Raw genomic sequence first — 22,374 nt, 5'->3', positions numbered from 1 at the left:
TTTTGAAATCTTGTGTGATGCGCATCTTTTTGCCACCACCCCGCGGAAGTCACAGAATGTTTGCTGCTACGTGGTTTCAGAGGGATTGTTTATGATTAAAAATGTGTAGTGTAGACCTTCAGTTTCTCAAGAAACACATTATTTTCCCAGGAGAGGAACATGCTGTATGTGAAATAATCATCAGTGTCCTTCTTTTAGAGTTATACTTTTCTCTCTCTCCTCTGTCTCATGTAAAATGTCAGTACCCCCGCCCCCCCAAAAGAAATCTTTGCCCAGAGAGAAGTTCTTTCTAACCAGAAGTGATTTTCAGGACATTCTGGAACTGTTACAAAGCACATAACCTTCTGATGGGCTAGATGCCACCAGACGCCCATGTAGACCAGCTGACCGTCAGCCAGCCCTGTCCAAACTCTCCCTCCACCACGGAAGCAACTCCAGGAGCGTCACTTAAAATTCTGAAATGGCTTCCTACCCTATAATCTGTCAGGAGGAGAAAAGCCAAGACTCTGTGAACCCAGCTAGCCTCCTAATCCCTGCCCAGCCTGGACCCAGACCTCTGTGGCTAGGACAGGGACTGATTGATTGGGAAGATGAAGAAAGGCCACAGGGGCCGGACTTCCCTGGGCCTGGACGGGCCTGCTTCTGTAGTTACTCATGTTCCCACTAGGTGTCACCCTTGTCTTATAGAGAACGTGGATGGGCCGGCCGCGTATTTTCTACAACTGATGGCTTTCTTTAGACTGTCCCGAGTAAAAACAAATTCTATTTTTACTTGACAGACTTTCCCATAGACTGGAAGTACATATGACTCATCCTGAGAGCATGTACCCTTCCTGGCACGCCAAAATTTGTATTTTCTTTATTTTCTCCATCCCAATGCAGTGTGTGACTTTGCAGAGACTCTAAGTGAGATAATTGTCCACATTTTCTCAAAAAAAAAAAAAAGTATAACTTACTCTGCTACTTTAGGTATAAACAATTTCTATGCAGGCCCGGGCCTTGGTCCTCTCCTCGTGAATTGTATGTTTTTTTCCCAGAAGAAGGGGTGCCAACGGAGGGGACAGTTCCTAGTTGAGGCTTGACCTCCTCTTACCCAGCACCTGCTAACGGGCCATGAAGTCAGTGTCTGGTTTTGTCTTTGTTGACAAAATAAACATGGTTCTTAAAACAAGAGAGATTTAAAAGCTGATAAGAATTGGGATAGGAAAGGGTAGTGTGTGCTTGATTTTAGGGGGGCACATTTGACATTACAACATTTCACTTTTCATTTCAGGGAAAAGAAGCCGCGACAGCACGGTGGGGACCATGAGAACCTGATGAACGTGGTGAGCCCGCGTGTGTCGTCCGCCTGTCTGCCTGTCCGCCTGTCCGCCTGTCCGCCTGTCCGCCTGTCTGCGCGTGCTCCAGAACATCTGCTACTTATCTCAGTGTGCTCCCACGTGCCCCCAGCCTGAGTAGAACCCACAGGGAGAGCTAAGCCTAAGTTAAACCGTGGCCCCCTCCACCACACACCCTCTTTCTGTAGGTTTGTGGCCGCCATGGCTGGAGGCCTGTGAGTTCCCCCGCGTTCACTGGGAGAGCTTCTGAAATGGATACAGTAGTGCTGCTGCCGGAATGATCCTTAGATGGCTCCCACCTACTGCAGGGATGGGAGATTTTTGCCTCTGTTAATTTGCTAGAGCTGTCATAACAAAGGACCACAAACTGGGTGGCTTAAATAACAAGTTTGTTTCTCAGTTCTGGAGGCCAGAAGTCCAAAAATTAAGGTGTTGGCAGAATTGGTTGCTTCTGAGGGAAAGTCTGTTCTAGGCCTCTCCTGGCTGCTGGTGTTTTGCAGCCAAACCCTGGGTGTGACTTGGTTTGTAGAGGCATCCCCCCAATCTCTGCCTTCATCTTCCTATGGCGACCTCCCTCTGTGTTTCACATCACCTCCCATCTGTGCATGGCTGGCTGTGTCCAAGTTTCCCCATTTTACAAAGACACCAGGCATATTGAACTAGGGCCCACCCGACTCTAGCACGACCTCATGTTAACTGGCTTCATCTGCAATGACCCTGTTTCCAAATGTTTGTTCCAAATGCACCTGTTTCCAAATTCTCAGGTGCTGGGGGTTAGGACTTGGACATGAATTTTGGAGAGACACAGTTCAACCCATAACAACAGGTCATGAAGCTGGAGGGAACCTGGGACCCACAGCACCCTAGGTATAGTCTGGCCTTGCTGGTGTTTTCCCAGCCCTCAGTATCTTACAGGTCCTGATGATCCTGAGGCCCCCGGGGATCCACCCTGGCGAGGAACAGCCTGAGAGTGTCCAGGTCCTTCCTTGTCCTCTCTGACCCAGGCCCGTGCTTTTGAACAGCCACTGCGGAGGGGCCCATCCTCACATTAGCAAGGCAGAGTTCAGAGTCTGCCCTGAGTCCCGTGGCAGTGCCACAACAAAAGGTGCTTCTTGTTCAGGACATCATTTCTCAAGGTCAAGCAAAAACTCGTTGCGGGGAGAGGGGTGCAAACAAGGAAGCATGGATGAGCCAAGGTCTGGTGTAAAACCCGCAGCCAGCAGACGTTTGCAGAGTTGACCAGAGGCCATCTCCAGTCTAGGCTTCCTGACCTGCCAATTCTTGGGACTCCTCTGGCCCAAGCAGGCAGGAAGTTGTCAGGACTCCCGGTTCCTCCTGGGACCCCCAGGATTTTCCTTCCCTCCCTTCTGCATCAACACACCCACCTCACCCTTTGCCGCTTTCCTGGGCCCTCATCACCACTCTTCCCTTTACTCTTTTTCTCGCCCTGTTCTCATCTCTGGTTGTCCCCATTGTCCCCACTTCTCATCTGTTCCCAGCGCCTCTGCTCTGCCTGGTGATCGCTGCTGCGGTGGCCTCAGCAGGGAGGGTGGGAGGGATGGAGGGAACACCCCACTGTCACTTCTTCCCATGCAGACTCCACGACCCTGCCTTTCCTCACTCCACCATTCTCCTGGTGCCAGTTGGGAGGTGAGGAGGGGCTGGGGAAGGGCTCGCACCGCTATTCCTCACTTCCTTCTAGAGCAGGGCTGCTTCTGCGGTGTGGCCTGGACCACTGCCAGCAGCAGCAGCACCTGGGAGCTCCTTAGAAATGTGAATTCTCCTGGGGGTGGGGCCCAGTGAAAGGCTAACAAGCACCCCAGGCAATCCTGTTGGATGCTCAAGTTTGAGAGCCCCTGGCCTAGAGCTTGGGTTCCTGCTGTCCTACTCAAGGTCGGCAGCAGCCCGGGTGAGATAGGAAGAGAGTGGCAGGGGAATAAAAGGAATAAGCTGACTTCCATCCCCATGCCTTCTTCCTCATCCACCGTATAATTCATTATTGCCCCAACCCATAGCCTCATTTCTATGGATGTGAATGTCTGTGAGAAAGCGCGAGCACACACAGGAACACATGCTTACCCGGGCACTGGCACCTATGTACACACGCTCGCCCGCCCAGCTCTCTTTAAGAGCTTTTCAGCTCCTAGATCTTACACAACTTGCGGATGCTTCATCTCATAGAAGCAAAGATTAGGAATAGTAGTTAGAGTCTAGATTATGGTAACTTCAGCTGTGATCAATTATGCTGTTATGGGCCCACCTGGGAACCTTCCTCCCCCACACCAATGCCTGCCCATTTATAACAACATTTCTGGGATATTAGCACCTGCATTGCAAACTCCTGGCAATGTAACACAGTGACCCATCTCACTGGGGGCTCATCAGACGTGAATGAACTGCATTGGATTGAAACAGCTGACTCCCAATACACTTTTGGATCATGGCACGGCATGAACTATCTGCTGTCTATTATTAGCTTCCAATCAAGAGTCAGAGAATTTGTGAGGCCAACTAGCAAAGGTTCCTGTGCTGTCTACATCACAGCTTTCCTTGTAGAATCCTGGAGCACGAGGTAGCCTCTTGGAACATGCAGGCTATGAAAAGGACAGGGAGCAAATCACGTTTGCAGTGATTCAGGCTGCAACCTGAGACAAGTTGGCTATTTAAAGAAATACATGAACACCAACTTGCTTTCTGACTACTCTTAGCTATAGCCGAGGCTGGCATATTGTTCTGGGTAACATCTACACATTCTATCCCTGCAGAAAACCAACTGTTGATGCCATTCTTCCCTCCAAATGTCCTAAGTTTATTTGTGAGAATAAGAAAGATTTGCAGAGCTGGGCACAGTGGCTCACGCCTGTAATCCCAGCACTTTGGGAGGCTGGGGTGGGCATATCACTTGAGTCCAGGAGTTCGAGACCAGCCTGAGCAACACAGCAAGATCCCATCTCTTAAAATTTGTTTCAAATTAATCAGATGTAGTGGCACATACCTGTAGTTCCACCTGTTCCAGAGGCTGAGGCAGGAGGATCTCTTGGGCCCAGGAGTTTGAGGCTTCAGTGAGCTATAATCATGCTACTGCACTCCAGCCTGGGCAACAAGCTGAGACCTCATCAGAAAGAAAGAAAAAAAAAAGTTTGCAGAGCTAATTTTCAGCGTATTATTGTTTCTGTGAACCTAGCAGCCAGAGGCTTGGCTGGTTCTAAAATGGTTTCAGAAATCAATAGCATTATCTATCTCTAACCAGATTTACGTCTGTTCCCTTCACGTGACAAAGGGTGATGCCTTTCCCCGTTTCTCATGGCATGGCACACCTTTACCAATAATAATGATTTACAGCACCTGTGTTGGAAGCATGTCTTTTTTGACCAGTCCCCTTCCTGCCTTGAGCTAAGGGAACTGATATCTCACAACCTGCCTATATCCCTGTATAGGTCACCCGGCAGGAAGCTCTGCACATGGCTTTGGAAGATTCCCAGTGCCCCTAAGATGCTGGGACAACACTGTCTAATAGAACTTTCCGCAGTGCTGGAAGTGTTCCGTATCTCCTATTTGATATGGTATCTACTGGCCACATGTGGCTATTGAGCGCTTGAAATGTGACTAGTCAACAAGGAACTCAGTTTACTTTATTTTATTTTACTTAATTTAAATCTAAAAACAGTGCTCCCCTCAATCTGTAGTTTTGATTTCTGCAGTTTCAGTTACCCACAGTCAACCACAATCCAAAAATAGGTGAGAACCATACAAGATATTCTGAGACAGAGAGAGAAAGAGCACATTCACATAACTTTCATTGTAATATATTCTAGTTATTCTGTTTTATTATCAGTGGTTATTGTTTAATCTCACAGTTATTGTTTTATTATCAGTGGTTATTGTTAAATTACTGTACTGATAAATTAAACATCATCATAGGTATAACGTATATGGATAGGAAAAGACGTAGTCTGTGTAGGGCTCAGTACTACCCATGGTTTTAGGCATCCACTGGGGGTTTTGAAATGTATCCTCTGTGGATAAGGGGGGACTAATGTAGGAGATTCTGTTTTCTGTTTCTGCTGTTTTGATTTTTTGAAAAAGCCATGGATCTTCTCCTCTGCTCTACCGTCCAGATTTTTAGCAATGTGATGCATTTGTGTTTTTGTTTTTGTTTTTGTTTTTTCAGCCTTCAGACAAGGAGATGTTCAGCCGTTCAGTTACTAGCTTGGCAACAGACGCTCCTGCCAGCAGTGAGCAGAATGGGGCACTCACCAATGGGGACAGTAAGTTCTTCAAAAATACCAGCTTTCCACAGAGGCCTCACCACCTTTAGAAGTCCTAGGTCTCAAAATATGTAGCTCAAAAAGTAGGAAATGTGTTATTGCTCACTTTTAGTATTACTAGCAGTTTTAGCAAAACACCTCATTTGGATGAATACTACTACTTATTAATCCACTTCTGTGTGCCAGGCATTGTTCTAAGACTGGTGCACGTACTAATTCATTTATTCTTTTAGAATATTTTAGTAAATTTACATGTACTAATTCATTTACCCCACGAGATTACTGTTAATAATATCACTACTCTGTAAGATGGTTATTACTACTATCCACAATTTAAAGGTGACAAATCTGGGCACATTGCTGCTGTAACAATATAACCACAAACCTCATAAATAACAATTTAAACCTTAAAATAATGAATAACAAACCTTAAAATAACGAAATTTATTGACTTGCAATTCTGAGGTCAGAAGTCTGAAATGGGTCTCACTGGACTAAAATCAGGGCATCCATAGGCCTGTGGTCCTTCCTGAATCCTCAAGGAGAATCCACTGGCCTCTCCCTCATTCTTCACATCGCTCTCTGACCCCTCTACCTCCCTATTCACTTACAGGGATCCCTGTGATTACATTGGGCCCACCTGGATAATCCAGGCTTGCCTCTCATCCCAGTCATCTAATTAACAGCCTTAATTCCACCTGTAACCCTAATCCCTCCATACCCTCCACAAAACATAACACATTCACAGTTTCCAGGAATTAGGAGGCAGACATTTTTCAGGGTCGTTCTGCCTCCCACAGAGATGTTGCTAATCTGGCTGATATCGCAGAGCCAGCGGGCTAAGGATCTGTAATTGGAAGCAGGCAGTCTGAGCCCTGGGCACACATAGCCACTCTGCCTGACCTGCACATCATGCATTGTATGCTCTTGCTGATGGAAGGAGCAGCGAGGTTTCCTTCCTGCTTTCGAGTTTACACCATGCTTTCACCTGAGGTAGGAGGGCGTCCTGTTACCCCTGTTTACCGATAAACTGTGGGGTAATCGGGACACCGGTGCCTGTTCTCTGTCCACATGATATAGACAACTAGAACCAGAGAGCAAAAGTTCACCCCTCCGTGATGATCAGGGATTTAGAACACACAGGGGTGTTGGTAAGTTCAGAAGGACTGGGGGATCCATTGTCATTTTTTCACACACCCCTTGGAGACACTATTTCTAATTCCCCCAGAGTGAGACACTAATGGAATAACTTGCTTACTTTGTGTCCACATCCTAAGGACAAGGCTTTCTGTTTCGTTGAACGATGTGTCTGTAGCACCCTGCACCATCCCTGGCGCATGGCAGGCACTCACAACACGGTTGACAAAGGGACGGCTGAACAGCTTCACACAATAGCATCTCTGTGGCTGGCCAAGAATTTCATATTTGTTTTTTTCTAATTTGAGGTAGGAATGTTGGTGGCAGTGAGATGGAAGCAAGGTATGAGGTGCCAGTCCCTTTGTGCTAATGGCTGAAGGGTGCATGTTTGCCCTGTGGTTTCCATTATATCTGCCAAACAAAAGTGACCTGTGTGAAAGGAGGTGGCTACCAATAATTCCCTCCACACAGGCAGGCGCCAGTGGAGCTGGGGAGTGTGGTCACTGCACATGCTGCCTTTCTGGTGTCCAGCCTCCCAGAGTTCGGCTGCATCAAACTGGTCATCTTCTGGTCACATTGGACAATCTGCCTATAAGAGTCTCATTGGAGTGACATTAAGGGAAGTAATTGTGAACTATACTTATAGCCAGGATAACTTATTAAATCTTGTATTGGGAAAGATATAATGAACAGCTTTATTTTAAACTGTGTTTGAAGTAGGGTACCAACTGACAGTCAGAGCAACTATAATTTGCGCCTGAGACTTAAATAAAAAGCACGCATCTTGATTTAACCTAACTTTGTATTACCTGATTCTTGGTAATGATTATTGAAAAGTTGCCTTTCTCCACTTTTAATGTGTGTGCTGCTTTAGTTCTTTCAGAGGACAGTACTCTGACCTGCATGCAGCATTACGAGGAAGTCCAGACATCGGCTTCGGATCTGCTAGATTCCCAGGACAGCACGGGGAAGCCAAAATGTCATCAGAGTCGGGAGCTGCCCAGAATCCCTCCCGAGAGTGCAGTGGACACCATGCTCACAGTGAGAAGTGCGGACGGGGACCAGGGCCCGGGGATGGAAGGGCCCTATGAAGTGCTCAAGGACAGCTCCTCCCAAGAAAACATGGTGGAGGACTGCTTGTACGAAACTGTGAAAGAGATCAAGGAGGTGGCTGCAGCTGCACACCTGGAGAAAGGCCACACTGGCAAGGCAAAGCCTACTTCCGCCTCGAAAGAGCTCCCAGGGCCCCAGACTGAAGGCAAAGCTGAGTTTGCCGAATATGCCTCGGTGGACAGAAACAAAAAGTGTCGCCAAAGTGTTAATGTAGAGAGTATCCTTGGAGATTCATGTGATCTAGAAGAGGAGGCCCCACCACCTGTCCCTGTTAAGCTTCTGGACGAGAATGAAAACCTTCAGGAGAAGGAAGCGGGAGAGGCGGAAGAGAGTGCCACAGACAGGACCAGTGAAACTAACAAGGTGGGCGCTGGCGTTTTGCCTTTGTGGGTTCCTGTCCTGGTTAGGAATCTAGCTGGCCCTGGAGCTGTTCTGGGAAATATCTGCAAACACTTCCCAGTTTGTGGAATGATGAGAGCTGTGTTCATGTAAGCTGTGTTTGGCTTTTTCCCCCTCCAAGTAATAAAATACCAAAAACTTACATTTATCAAATATTTCTCTCAGCACCTTACTTGGATATTTTCACATTGTTTCCATCATGTCTAATTAGGGCCAAATCTTGTTTGCTTCATTTTGAAGTCCAGGAATTAAATAGAGAAACTGGACTCTTTGCCCACACATTTTACCTATTCTGCTTGTTGGCTGCCTCAGCAGCATGGTGACCTTTACCCTTCCAGGATCCCCAAAAATCAGCATGCACAGCAACAGGCACCATGGGAACCAACTCACAGGTGCCCCTGGTTATATCTGATTGTACAAACCTTCATATAAACCAACAGATCTTATTTGGTGACCATTTCTAAACTATAACCTATACTTCCTCAATTTAGATATTCAACAAAGCTCTAAAATGCATTAGCAATCCACAGCCTTCTGTATATGTCTGATAACTTGATATCTGAGCCACGGTGAAGTTCACATCCCTAGTTGTCAAAATCTCTTTGGGATTTAACTAGGCCCATCTGCTTCAGGCAACTAATAACTAATTTCTGTTTTCTACATAGAAAAAGAGCAAGGTTCTCTCTTCTATTCAGATTTTAGTAGGAAGGACAAGTAGCAGGTTAGCCAGTCACTAGTAGCCTTGAAAACCTTCTGTAGTTCATGGCCAGAGGCGACCCCTCACTCTGTCCAAATTAGACCAAGAAAGTCATTCTTTGTGCTGTTCTCTGAATGCATTTCAACCTTTCGTATTATCCATGAAATCAGCTGTTGACAGCACCAATAGAAGGGTTTATGAACATGTTCATAAAATGCAAAAATGCAGTCCAATTTTTTGCCCTTCATAGAACCAAAGACCGTAAACCTGATGTAAAGTTCATAACGCCTAAACCAGATAAAGCTTTTTGCTTATGAGCATTAGAAAGATAAGAGGATGAGTTGTCTAACCATCGCTAGTAAACGGTTCTCCAGATTTCACATTAAAAACTGGAAATACTCATCTGGAAATGAAATTATCCTTCCACAATATAGTAAAAATGAGTAATCCATCATCTTTATATAAACAACCCTGATTTTAAGTGAACTGATAATTTGAAGTATTTAATATTCATTTATTTAACAAAAGATCTTAATGAACACTGCTGTGTGCCACAGTCTCCTATGTGCTGGAAACAAAACGTGTACGTGAACAAAATCCCTGCCCTGTGGAACTCACATCTTAGTGGGAAGAGACAGACATAAAGTTTAAAGTTTGTAAGAGAAAAAAAGAGAACTGAACAAGAGGGACTGAGAAAACAGGTGGGGAGTACAGTTTTGGATAGAGTGGTCAGGGTCTGCCCAGCTGTGAAGGTGACATTTGAGGTAAAGGAGCTAAGGGAGTGAGGTTTGTGCTTTTGTGGAAAGAGCACATGAAGCAGAGGGGATGCCCAGTGTGAGGCCCCTGAGGTTAGAGCTTGCAGCTGGCTTTTTAAGGGAGAGGAGGGGACTGCTGTGGCTGGAGAGGGAAGAACAAGGACAGCAGTGAGGAGAAGGAAAACCAGAGCTCGATCCTGGATGGCCTTGGCTTATAGTCTGAACACTAATAATGTCACTAGAGTCACGAGCAGCAGAATGGCACAACCCATCCTTTCAAAAAAGGATCCCTCTGACTCCAGTTTTGAAATAGACTATAAAGGGTAGAAGTGAGGAGACCAATTGGGTGGCGACTCTAATAAACCAGATTAGAAATGGCAGTGGCCTGAATCAGGGCAGAGGCAGCAGAGGTGATGAGAAAAGCTAAGCCAGAACCAAGAGATTTGCTGATGGATCCTAAGCGTAGTAAGATAAAGAAGAGAGAGTGATGAGTACGAGGCTGGGCCCAACACGCAGGGAAGACGATACAGGCAGAGCAGGTTGAGGCGGAGATCCAGCATTCAGGACTGGATATGTTTAGCTTGAGATACTGATTGGACTTCCAAGTAGAGCTTATCAGATGGTAGCTGGATTGATGAGCCGGGTAAAGAGGAAAGGCCGGGGCTGGATTTGCTGATGTGGGAGTCATCCACAGAATGTGGTTTTAAAAGTCATGAGATTGGATGAGGTCACAGGATAGGTGAGTGTAAATAGAGGCTAGCAGAGCTCCAAGAATAGAGATCTGGAAAAGGAACCAGTAGAAGAGACCAAAGTAGGAAACAAAAACAGGAAAGTTGTGGAGTCCTGGAAGCCAGTGAAGAACATGTCCAGGGAGGAAGGAGTGGCGGGCCTCTCTGCCGAGTGCAGTGAGTAGGTCAGGGAAGATGAGTCTCACTGGTGCCCTTGACAAGAGCAGTCTCTGTGGAATGGTAGAGGCAGAAACGTGACTGAAATGGATTAGAAAGAGAATAGGAAGAGAAGAATGGTTTGGTTGACTTTTTAGACAACTCTTTAAAAGATTTTGCTATAAAAAAAGTGAGACAGGCTGGGCGCAGTGACTCATGCCTGTAATCTTAACACTTTGGGAGGCCGAGGTGGGTGGATCACTTGAAACCAGGTGTTTGAGACCAGCCTGGGCAATGTAGCAGAACCCCATCTCTACAAAAAATACAAAAATTAACTGGGCATGGTGGTGTGCACCTGTAGTCCCAGCTACTTGGGAGGCTGCAGTGGGAGAATGGCTTGAGCCAAGATCACGCCACTGCATCCCAACCTGGATGACAGAGTGAGACACTGTCAAAAAAAAAAAAAAAAAAAAAGGAAGTGAGATAATGAGTAGGTAGAATTTCAGAGGACTGGGTTTGTTTTGTTTTTAGAATGAGAGAAACAACAGCGTGTTTGCATGTGGCTGGGAATGATCCTACACTGGGAGAATTCCTGGCTCTGTACTCACACATAGGTATGTGGGGACAGGGTCTAGTGTGTAGGAAAGAGGGGATCGCCTGAAGGCAGAACATGGAAAATCCATTTGACAGGGAGGAAAGAAAATAGATTAATGCAGAGGCTGAGGGTGGAGGTAAGAGTTCATACAAATTTCTTCTGATTCCTTCAGTTTTCTTAGCCAACTAGGAAGCAGGATCATCTGCTCAGAGTGAAGACAGGTGAGGAGGTGTTAGAAGTCTAGGGAGAAGAGGAGAAGCTGCAAAGTAGACTGTGAGTTGAGCAGAGACTGGGTGTATTGGGGAAGCATCAGATGATACGGAGCTGCTTTAAGGACTCACTAGAGGGTTGAGTTCACATATGATTGGCAGTTGACTACGGAGCTTAAGCTTAGTAAAGCAGTACAGGACACTAAGGAGAAGGGCAGACGTTGAAAGCATGAATGGGTCCCAATGGTGTTGAAGGAGCATTGGAACTGGGTTACAGAAGGAGTCAGCTTTGACCACGAGCACTGGTCTGAAAGGGGTTGCAAGGAGCTGGGCTGGTGGAGAGGCTGTGGTTTAGAAAGGCCCGGGTGCAACCATGAGGGTGCTGAGGTCAGGGGTGGACATGGAGAGGGGACACAGAGCACAAGATCAGTGGGAGCAGGGGAAGTCAAGGAACTGAAAGGCAGGATTTAGGATACATGTTTGTTGAGGTCACCAAAAATTAAGACAAGGGATGTGTTAGAGAATCAGTAAACCAAGAGCCAAAATCATTGAGAAATCAGGCAGGAGGCAAAACACAAAATGTGAGTCATTTTCTCCATTAGCTTTGAAGTTTCCAAATGACTTAAGGATCTTTCTGATAACACCAGCAAACTGTAGAATATAAAATTCAGGCATTTGATAAAGAAACAGCATGTTTTTAAGTATTAATCCTCCATGGATGACCAATGCTTCAGTGACAATTAGGAATTGGAACAGTAGTCTAAATAATTCTTTTGGCTTCTTTGTACCTACAGATTCAAATACAAAATTAGAGGAAATTTCTCTAAGAATAATACTACTAGATATCTCTGAACATTGTACATGTAATAGATTGCATAAGTGTTTGTTTCTCTTCCTATAATTTCTTCCTGGTTCCATAAAAATCATTTGAAAACATTTCTAGACAGATATGAGGAAACATGTGCAAAAGAAAGGTTAGATTGTTAACATCAAACTACTTTCCTTGGCTTGTGTTTGTTCTGACAGAGATTTAGCTCATTGTCATACAAGTCTCGGGAAGAAGACCCCACTCTCACGGAAGAAGAGGTAAGTTTTGTTTCTTTTTAAAAAGAGAAAACTCCTGTATTAAAGAATAGAGCTTCTCCCCTTGAATACATGCACTGTAATGTTACCTTTGAAAGAGCTGAAATATTCTCCTATGCCTATGTTTGAGATCAAGACTTGGGATGTTGGTTTTATAATGGCTCAGAGAGACTGACGGGCAGACCAGACAAGAAGGATGACAGGACAAGCAGTCAGCTTAGGAAAAGAAACTGAGCAGGAAAGCAGGGTCAGGAAAAATAGAGAGGGCAGGGGAGAAGAGTAGAAGAAAAACATTCCAGCATGGGAGCAGTCAGCAGTCAGGAAGACCACATCAGAAGGAAATGAATCATGGGTTGGAAAATTCAGGAAATTAGAACAGGTGGATGTAGGGAATTTGCTCCCTCCTGGGAGACAGAAAGAGGAGGTCTCCGTGTGGAAATGTGGATGCTGAGAGCAGATTAACTTCAGTAAGTACACTTCCAGGCTGGAGCGAGGGTCAGACATAACAGCCAACAAGAGCAGATCGCATATTCCCAAGCACCAGGGTGCAAAATTCACGGGTTAGATTTTCAATGAAAGATTAAAATTGTTAAAGCCAGTATTATATATACATATGTACATATGAAATATATATATGTGTATACACACACACACACACACATATATATATAAAATGTCGAGCTATGCTCAGCTAAACACCTTTTGATCTAACTGCATATAACTTCTATCTGGAATTCCTAGCAGAGCAAATTGTGTACACGTACAAGAGCAAAGTACATATGCAGGTACATCACTTCCTATAGGACTCTGAGTAAAACATTAGAATATGGAGATAGACTCCCACATTGAATGTTTAAGGAGCAGAAGTGCTTTCCCTAGGTGATATTGCCCACCCTCTTCCATGTTTCTACCTCCAGAATGGACCAGCCATCTGTCTATCTGGTTGCACAGACCAAAACCTAGGGGTCATCTTGATACTTCCTTTTCCTCACTGTCCTCCAACACAGTCAATTGCCAAGACCCATCAGTTGCACCTCCAAACTGTTTTCCTTGTGTACCCACCTTCCTCAAGCCCACTGCGGCTGCCCCTCCCTAGGCCAGAGCAGTCCCCTCCTGCTGGTCCCTGGCAGCTCCTTGGCCTCCCTCCACTCTGTTTTCTACTCTGCAGCCAAAGTGATCCCATTTGGGACAAGAAGATAAAATATATAGGAGTTCTGGAAATTACAGGCTATGTAAAATTGTAAATTGCCTCTTATCTTACAATTGAAACAGGACCTAGTTAAACTGATGAATTTTTAACATGACATAACTATGACTCACAGACATTCATTTTAGGACAAAGAGGAAAAATAAATATAAAAGGGTTTTTTTGTATTTATGTAATTTAATGTTAAGCAGTCCAGACTGAAGCTGAGATCTGAGCTTTAAGTTCTGTTATCCCAATTTAACAGAGTGTTGTGGAAAGGATTGATTAGAAAAAGAAGAGAAATGGGGAAAAGGAAGAGAGTAACTTATGAGAATATAGCAACAATTTACAGACTGAGGAATAATGATGAAAGTTTTAAAGAGAAAAATTGAGAAGCTAAATAGCAAGGGGGCTAGAAGAGAAACCTGTATACAAAATAAAAATAATAGTCATAATAGTCATAGAAAACAGTCAAAAGGAATATTAGAAGACTCAAGAAGCTTTTATAAAAGTTGAAATGCACAGTGAGACCCTCCTCACACTAGGTTCATTCCCAGAGTCAATATTAAATTGCAAGTTAACGAATGAGGACAAAGGCCAAGAAGACCAAGTACTCTTACAAAGAGTGAGGGGCATTAATGGCAGGGACCATGGGGAAGAAAGCTGAGGAGAGAAGCAAACGGTGGTGAGGGGCTGACTCTCACTGTTCCAGTCTAAGTCAGGGTACGTTTGTCCTCCTCGATGTTACCAGGTGATGAATAAACTGGTATGCCTCTCCCCTCACCACTGTCATCCATTATTTACCCTTTTATCATCTGCCCATATGTATTTTTGGCTTAGACCACCATTTAGATAATAAATTCTGTGTTTGCACTTCAGTATAAACAGCAGTGAATTTTTTTTTTGTTCTCCCTAAATTCAAAGAAATTCTAATTATTCTATTTTGAGAGCAGTTTTTTCATGAAAACCTCTAAGGTGAGAATGTTAATAATTTCATATTCATTAGGATAGTCAAATCAACATGGCAAGAGTTTTCCAAAGACTGTTTTTCTGAACTGTAAACCCTTGGGATTGTCAAGGCCTCACCAAACTGAACCAGCCACCAGCCTGTAATGAAAAGTTCTCATGCAAATGACCAGTTAGCATGTGGCAGGCCTGTCTTAAGAAGCTTTTGAGGCCAGCTGGAAACTTCACCCACAGTATGTGAGAAAAGGGAAAGCAGGAAAATGTCCCTCAGCCCTTGGGAAGCCAGGCATCTGTGAGGAAGCGTGTTCATGTATTTCCTGGGTATTTGAATGAATCAAATCACTGTGATAAAAATAAACACAGGTAATGAAGGGTATTTTTACTTATTTCCAACCATGATTTTTCACAATAAAATAATACTCCCCAAAAGTCTCCTAATCAGTACATTTAATCTTCACAATGAATGAAATCCCTGTTGATATCGGAGGTGATAAAGGATTTATTAGTGAGAGTGTGAGGACTGTGAGGGTGTGCCTGGAGAGCCACTGGCTCTTACCATAGGAAATAGTATCCCGTAAGTTGTTATTTCTGACTTGGCTGGATGCAAGCCAGAATGAGTTTTCCCACTGAATAAAACTAGACCTGGTCTGTCAGTGTCTGTTTAACCAGTAATACACAACTAAGTCAAAAAATAATGGACAGGAATACCCTTTCAGATATATGTGTACCACCAAAGAGAATCCAGCAATGCATGTTGGAGACCACTGTGATGCAGGAAGCATGGAGTAGTCTAATTCAGTGGTTCTCACACTTTACTGGCCATCAGAATCAGCACCGATTGCTGGGCCCCAGCCCTGAGGTTCTGATTTGGTGGTTCTGGGGTGAGGCCTGAGAACTTGCCTTTCTGACAAATTCCCAGATCCTGCTGCTGCTCGTTACAGCCCACACTTTGAGAATCACTAGTCTACTATGTGTTTTCTGTCCTTTTTTGTAAAGCAGTGGAGCCCTTTTTCAGGCAAAATATCATTCTGATATAGAAATGAAATAAAACACAATGCTGTGGTCAGGTTTCCGGGAGCTTCGGGAGCTTTCCACCCCACTTCTCCTCAAATTCCTCCGCAGACCCAAGAGAACTGGGTTTTCATGGAATTGAGGGAATATGACTGATCTCGTTAACACCGTTGAAGATAATGTGTGTAATTATTCTCTAGTAATGTGCTCCATAATTACTACAGATAAGAAAGAACAAATCTTTAAGGAGCACACACACACAGAAGCCCAGGAGTGCTCAGTATGTGGCTTGTCACTAAAAAGAGGGAGGGGGAAGTCACAGCTGGAAGTTGATTCAACTCTTCCTTTGTTTCCTAGATCTCTGCTATGTACTCATCGGTGAATAAACCTGGACAGTTAGTGAATAAATCAGGACAGTCGCTTACAGTGCCAGAGTCCACCTACACCTCCATTCAAGAGGACCCACAGAGGTCACCCTCCTCCTGTAATGATCTCTATGCTACTGTTAAAGACTTCGAAAAAACTCCAAACAGCACACTTCCACCAGCAGGGAGGCCCGGCGAGGAGCCAGAGCCTGATTATGAAGCGATACAGACTCTCCACAGAGAGGAAGAAAAGGCCACCCTGGGGACCAATGGCCACCGCGGTCTCGTCCCGAAGGAGAACGACTACGAGAGCATTAGTGACTTGCAGCAAGGCAGAGATATTACCAGGCTCTAGCAACCCACAGGACAACCCTGGGTAGCCTGTGATCAGTCTCTGGGGGCGTTTCTTCCATGGAAGAGAAGTGACACAAACCTATACTTCATATGCTGCTTTAGTCACCTGAAGATGGTTGGAGAGGCCCTGACTGTTCTCCCAGTTGTTCAGTTTCCGAGACAGAGAGGTACGGACTAGGCTGCACCTGAGTGTGCCCCTGCCTGCCAGATGGACAGGCACACCCAAGCACATCTCCCTCCCGCACCCTCACCGCCCGCAAAAGACCCCATCTGTCAGTGGTCTCATCTCATTAGTGAGGAAGGCCAAGCTGTATGGAAAAACTGCACTCACCAAGGACCGCAAGGCCCCCAGCCTGAACTACTGCCATTCGGAAGGACCAGGTTTTTCTTCCCCGTTTTCCTTTTCTCTGTCTGCTATTGACTTTAAGGCTTTTTCCCCCTTGAAATGTCCAGATTCCTGTGGTTCATTCCAAGGAAATGTTCACACAAAGCTTGGCCTTTGCCTTCAATGTAGGTGTTTTAGGATGGCGACAAACCATGGCGGCTGCTTTCTGCCCAGGTCGCCAGTCCTCCCCAAAGAGCTGCGCGTCGGCACCTGGGGATCTGGACCCTGCAGCTGAAGGGACTGGGGAGGGACGTCCCTGGAGTCTCTTCCATCTTTGTTCCTTCTTATTTTGGCACTCTATATCAGCAGCCTCTCCCCAAAGTACTTGAAGTCAGTTTTAGATGCTTTATTTTATTTTTCTAGTCAAAAACGTGTTTCCCCCAGTGTTTGAAAACTCGTCCGAGCCTTTTCAGTATTTTCCATGAGTATTGTGGTACTTCTATACTTGTTTAAGCCCAGAACTCATTCCTTCAAAACAGAGAGCCTTAATCTTTATGTTGGGACACAGACCACATATCTGGATGGCAGCCATGAGTCCATCTCCGAAGGGCTGTGCACGTGAATGTGTATTTCCCATGGTCTCCACTGCCCACACCAACAGTGTGGCATCTCATAAGTTAACTGCTACCCTAAGGTAATCTAAGATTAAAATGTAAACATTTATTTTTGTTATGTAAGTTTATAAGATGTTTTATGTTCAATGCCTAATTTCTCAAAAGTGCCAGAAAAAAATGTATATTAACTGTTTTGATTTTATGTACAATGATTTATACTCTCCTTTGGAAAAGATATCATAAAGCACATAAGCTAGATCATTACAAGGAGCTGTTATCTTTTTCCTAATCAAGTGTTTAAAACACTGATGGGTTTTAAAGACTCACCTTTTTAAATGGTACTTGGAGCTCCTGATCCAAATTACCTAGACCCCTAGAGAAATAAATGGAAAGTACATAAATAATTATTCATTTTCATTGGTTTACGGTGGGCAATATTGAAATATTTGAAAGGGTAAAAATGGAAAGAAGAACAAAATACGATGAGAGGTGGCTGTGAATTATAAACCTCATAAAAGTGTCATAATTCAATTAAAGTTTAATTACATTTTTTCAGAAAACAGTGATGAATTCTGTAGTCCAGTGCTTGCCAATGCAAATTGCCTATTGGAATCTTCTTCCTATATTTTACAAACATCAGTGGCTGAAATAGCTCAGATTAAGAGCTCCGCCTGGTTTGAATTTAATCATCTCTTTAGATCTTATAAGGCCGGCATTAGGAAACTTGTTCACTTTTCATTTTCAAAGGAGCCTAGTTGAAGTGCTATTATGAGTATGAGCTATGGAAAGACAGCTTTTCCTATATTGATAAAGAAAAAAAAATGAGGAAATTATTTCATCCCATTGTGACATCTGTGACTTTTTGGATTTAATAATCTTGCTGTTTTTCTTCTTTATGGGCAAAGAATATAATTGGGAGGATGAAGTGTGTTAAAAATTGTAGAGACCAGCTCACTGGAATGTTTTTCCATCCCTGCATTCACGGTTTGACTTTGTGACTGCTCTACATTGCATTTCTGACATTGCGAAGTGAGCTATGTTGGTTGTTGTGATTATTTTGCAATCAGCCTGGTCTCTCCCATGAAGATGTCATGAGCATAAACACAATCATCATTGATTAGAAGATCATAGCAGAATACCCTTGGATTAGAGAGAAGTTTGCACCTTGCATTTCTCTGAATTCCAGTCTCTCATAAGCACTGCTTTGCCTGGTGATTTTCACTGCTTTGTGTTAATGACTTTGACTCAGCAGCCTCTCACATGATGGGGTTCTTTAGTACATGGTAACAGCCATGTCATCTTACACACCTAACATTGTGCATGCTGTAGTGACATCCTTTATAGGCACCTTACGGCTCAAAATTTGTGTTTCATTTCATGCCTTACTTATCAAAAAGGCAGGGAAGTAGGTATGATCTCTAAAGTAAAACAAATAAAAATAAAAAATAAAAAACCTTTTTATAGAAAGCTCATAAATAATCATGTAATTTTGCAATTTTGTTACCAAAATATCCCCCAGAAGTTTTCAAATACTAGTTCTGCAATGTGGCCATGAAATATGCACTGAAATATACCTTTTAATTTGAGAACCAGTGGTTAAAAGAAGCTGTGATATAAAGTATTTTCAGTGTACTTTCAAAGGAACTGTAAGGCCCTCCAGCGTAAATGCTAAAAGAATAGACGGTAGCACAGGCCATGAGGGCTGGAGGAGAGAAGCAGAGTGAACCTTAGAAAGACAGCTCAGCTCTTTGGAGCCCTGGATATTTTACTGAAGTATATTTACTGAGGCACTATCACTGTTTTGACTGTATAGTATAGTTTTTCATAAATTTCAAAAATTACTTTGTTCAGAATCTGGGCTTGAATCTTTGAGTTCAACAAAAGCCTATGGCTTCTTTTAAAAAGTTTCATCTTGAGCTAATGCTACAGTTTAAATAAAATATATGAAAGGTAGTTATCAAAAACAATTTGTATATTTAAAATTCTATTTTGACATCCATTTTCTACAGCCAATTATAGCAGGTCATGTGAAATTTAAAAATAAATTTTAGGACTTTTTTTATCTTGTAAGTAAGAATTATAAATCTATCTCAGTTAAAAGTAGGATCTTTGTTTTTATTCAGATACTTTGAAAGTTTAGAAGCATTTTGTATGCTACTTTTGGTATTTCTTAAGTATAGTCAGCAAGACTATAAACACATATTTTGTTTTATGCAAAATTTTTTTTAATTTATCAAATGTTTTTAGTGTGTCTACTTTCTGAAATAGTCTCAATATCCTGTCTGTATCCTAGGCAGATAACTACACAAGAGCAAAATGCTATATAGAAAAGAAAATATTTGAGGAAATCTTAAATTCTATAAGAAAGTAATTCTTGCAAGAATGTTAGCTACATATTTTTTTTTCTGTCCTGAACAAATTACATCATTAGGTCTGTTGAAGCTTTTGAAGCTACCACTATTCTTTGTGGGAAAAAGGCTAATTACTGATTTATCTGCCCTCAAAATCCCAGAGTTAATTCTAATTGAGTACTAAATTAACAGTAAGTAGTTAACACAGAGAACTAAAATGTAACCACATTATGTCACTATATATATTTCTCATGATTTTTGCTAATTAGAACATTTACTTAACCAGTAATAAACTACAGATACACACACATATACACATACATATACGTGTGTGTGTATATACTTGGCTCTGACACAACTCTGGTGCTTAATTAGGGTATGTTCTATTATGTATTTTGAATGTTTATCCTGCTAGTGTGATGAAATTTTGTTGGAAAAGCAGAATTAGAAGGAACAAGTTTTTCAATCAGTTTCATTTGATAATTACAGGAAAACTTTGAGTTGTCTAATTTAATTTTTCCAATTAATATATTTAGACTTTAAATTGCATCCATAATTCTCTTGGCTGAAAAACAGTGATATTTTAAGACAGTTCTGTTATACATGTGACTTACTTCTGACTCAGCCTGAGAGGAGGAAATGTAAAGAGATAAAAGATTTGGCCTAAAGCAGCAAGCGACTAGTAACCTTGAGCCAGGATGAAGCCAAGGCAACGTGACTCCCAAGTAGCAGGAGCAGAGGTCAGTCACCCGTGGCATTCTATTTCATTCCCTTTTAAAATTATGAGGCTTTATAGGCAGTGTAAAACATCAGCAGGCAGCGATGTGATAGGATGTGCAAAAAAGCTGGTCTGATACCGTGGCTATAATTACAGAGCTTTAGTTCAATTAGGATTTTGTAAATGAGCAAATGACGTTTTCTTCCAGTGCTCCTTGTAATAGTTAATATAAGTCCATGCAATCTTGTGATGCCATTCTCCTGAAGGTGTTGATTTCTGGTACCCAGCCAGCTTAGCTTTGGCTGCTGGAAGCACAGTAGGTACTGATGGTTACTTCCTGGAAATCTTGACAGGCTTATTGTACTGTGTAATGGGAAAAAGTTGAAGTATAATGTTTGGTGTTAATAAGTGACTGATGTGAAAATAGAAACATGTGTCTATAATATCAAATATGGCTTTATTTGCAGTAAAATCTAAATTCCTTATTCTACAGTAGTATTTTCTTGCCCTGTGTTGTATCTTTTCTTAAATACATTTTTCCTGACAGTAGCTTTAGGCAAGTTGAACACACTTAGACTGAACATGTTTAACTTAAAGAGATCAGTCCAGAAACCATGATAAATTAGAATCTTGATCTGAATTACCAAATTAAAATTTAAAATCATGGTCCAGAAGAGAACAAACATTCATGGCTTTTTTATCCTACTGCTCATTTTTAGGTCTGTGTTTACATCCAGTCTCTTCTATTTGTGAAGTATGCCATTACTTTTTTCAAGTTCTTCTTTGACTTCACTGAAAAATAAGATTCCAAATTCTTAATGTAACATGAAAAGTGAAATAGAATTTTTGTTTAAAAGACATTTTTTAAAAAGCATTCAATTCAGTAATCATTTCTCTTAATACAGGAAGTTTTTTTGGCTTGCCAGTTAGATACTGTGGGTATTTTTTTAAATGTGCTGTCCTTGGGTTGCCTCATATCACCTTGCATAATCTTGTATTACAAAGGTTGATAATTGTCATTTCTCAGATGTCTGTATGTTACACTGGCAGCAGTAAAATGTTTTAATGTTGTTCCCTTTTAAATAATTGTGTTTTATTAACATGCCTCATATTTTCTGGGGAAACTTGAAATATAGCTAAACAAACAAGGTCTGTCATAAATAGGAATTGGCATTTCATTGTTAATACGTTTTTTCCTCATAAAAGTAGTTACACCAAAAGTGACATATTGTCTATTACATGGGCCCAATCAGTATTAAAGTACTCCCGTTACTCAAAAATATAAAAAGATAATTCATGACACTTAGTAGCATTTTCACTCATTGCTTCAAAAGGTCTTTGTAATGGTCAAATTGTCCACTTCACAAAAGAGTGAGAAAGTTGTTTTCAGTACTGGGAATTTTTAAACTTTAGTTTTAAGTCCAAAAGTATCTCTTATTAGCTTGAACATTTTGTGATTACTTTTCCCTCCCTGGATCTAGTCCTTTTAAGGAGTAAGTCTAAAGAATGAGGCCATGAAGTCACTATTGCCTCCCACCTCAGTTTGTCTCCTGGTACTTAGCTGGCCTACCGCTTTGCGTAGCAATATCCCTGGGTCTCTTCCCCACTCAGCCTCCTGTGTCTGCTATTGACAGGATGTGTCATTATGTCTTTCCGGTACCAATCACCGTGCTGCCGTATCACAGACCCTGCCAGCCAGCATGGAACCGTGCCTCACCACAGCTCTGCCCAACTCACAGGCTGCCAAAGTGAGGCCACAGGTCCACCTAGGGCGGCAGATGCTGGTGCTATTTGTCATGACTTTTGCCAAAACATGTACACTGTTGCTCACTTCTTTCAGAAGAATGGTTGACACTAAGGGGCCATGGAAAAGAACTTTTAAAAAATTATGTGGTGGAATCAAAGTCACAGAGGCAGAAATGTTAGCGTCATGCTCTAACCAAGGAAGCTTAGTGTTCCCCGCAGTGCTCTGTATCTGGCCTGGGTCTCCTCAAGCGGCAGCCCCCA

General features: G+C 42.8%; 1 protein-coding gene across 1 annotated transcript in view; it reads left to right on the top strand.

Moving 5' to 3' along the window:
• PAG1 (phosphoprotein membrane anchor with glycosphingolipid microdomains 1) overlaps nucleotides 1–21,669 on the top strand; it is a 99,089-nt gene extending 77,420 nt beyond the window's left edge. Inside the window, exons 4-8 of the mRNA XM_011989092.1 lie at nucleotides 1,274–1,325; nucleotides 5,509–5,605; nucleotides 7,617–8,218; nucleotides 12,421–12,480; nucleotides 15,998–21,669. Of these exons, the coding sequence (XP_011844482.1) occupies nucleotides 1,274–1,325; nucleotides 5,509–5,605; nucleotides 7,617–8,218; nucleotides 12,421–12,480; nucleotides 15,998–16,360 (1,174 nt within the window). The 3' untranslated portion in view covers nucleotides 16,361–21,669. The remainder of the gene's footprint in view (nucleotides 1–1,273; nucleotides 1,326–5,508; nucleotides 5,606–7,616; nucleotides 8,219–12,420; nucleotides 12,481–15,997) is intronic.
• The last annotated feature ends 705 nt before the right edge of the window (nucleotides 21,670–22,374 follow it).

The sequence above is a fragment of the Mandrillus leucophaeus genome, unplaced genomic scaffold (genome assembly GCF_000951045.1).
Source record: "Mandrillus leucophaeus isolate KB7577 unplaced genomic scaffold, Mleu.le_1.0 Scaffold346, whole genome shotgun sequence".
NCBI classification, from domain to species: domain Eukaryota; kingdom Metazoa; phylum Chordata; class Mammalia; order Primates; family Cercopithecidae; genus Mandrillus; species Mandrillus leucophaeus.
This window is presented reverse-complemented; position numbering and strand designations above follow the sequence as displayed.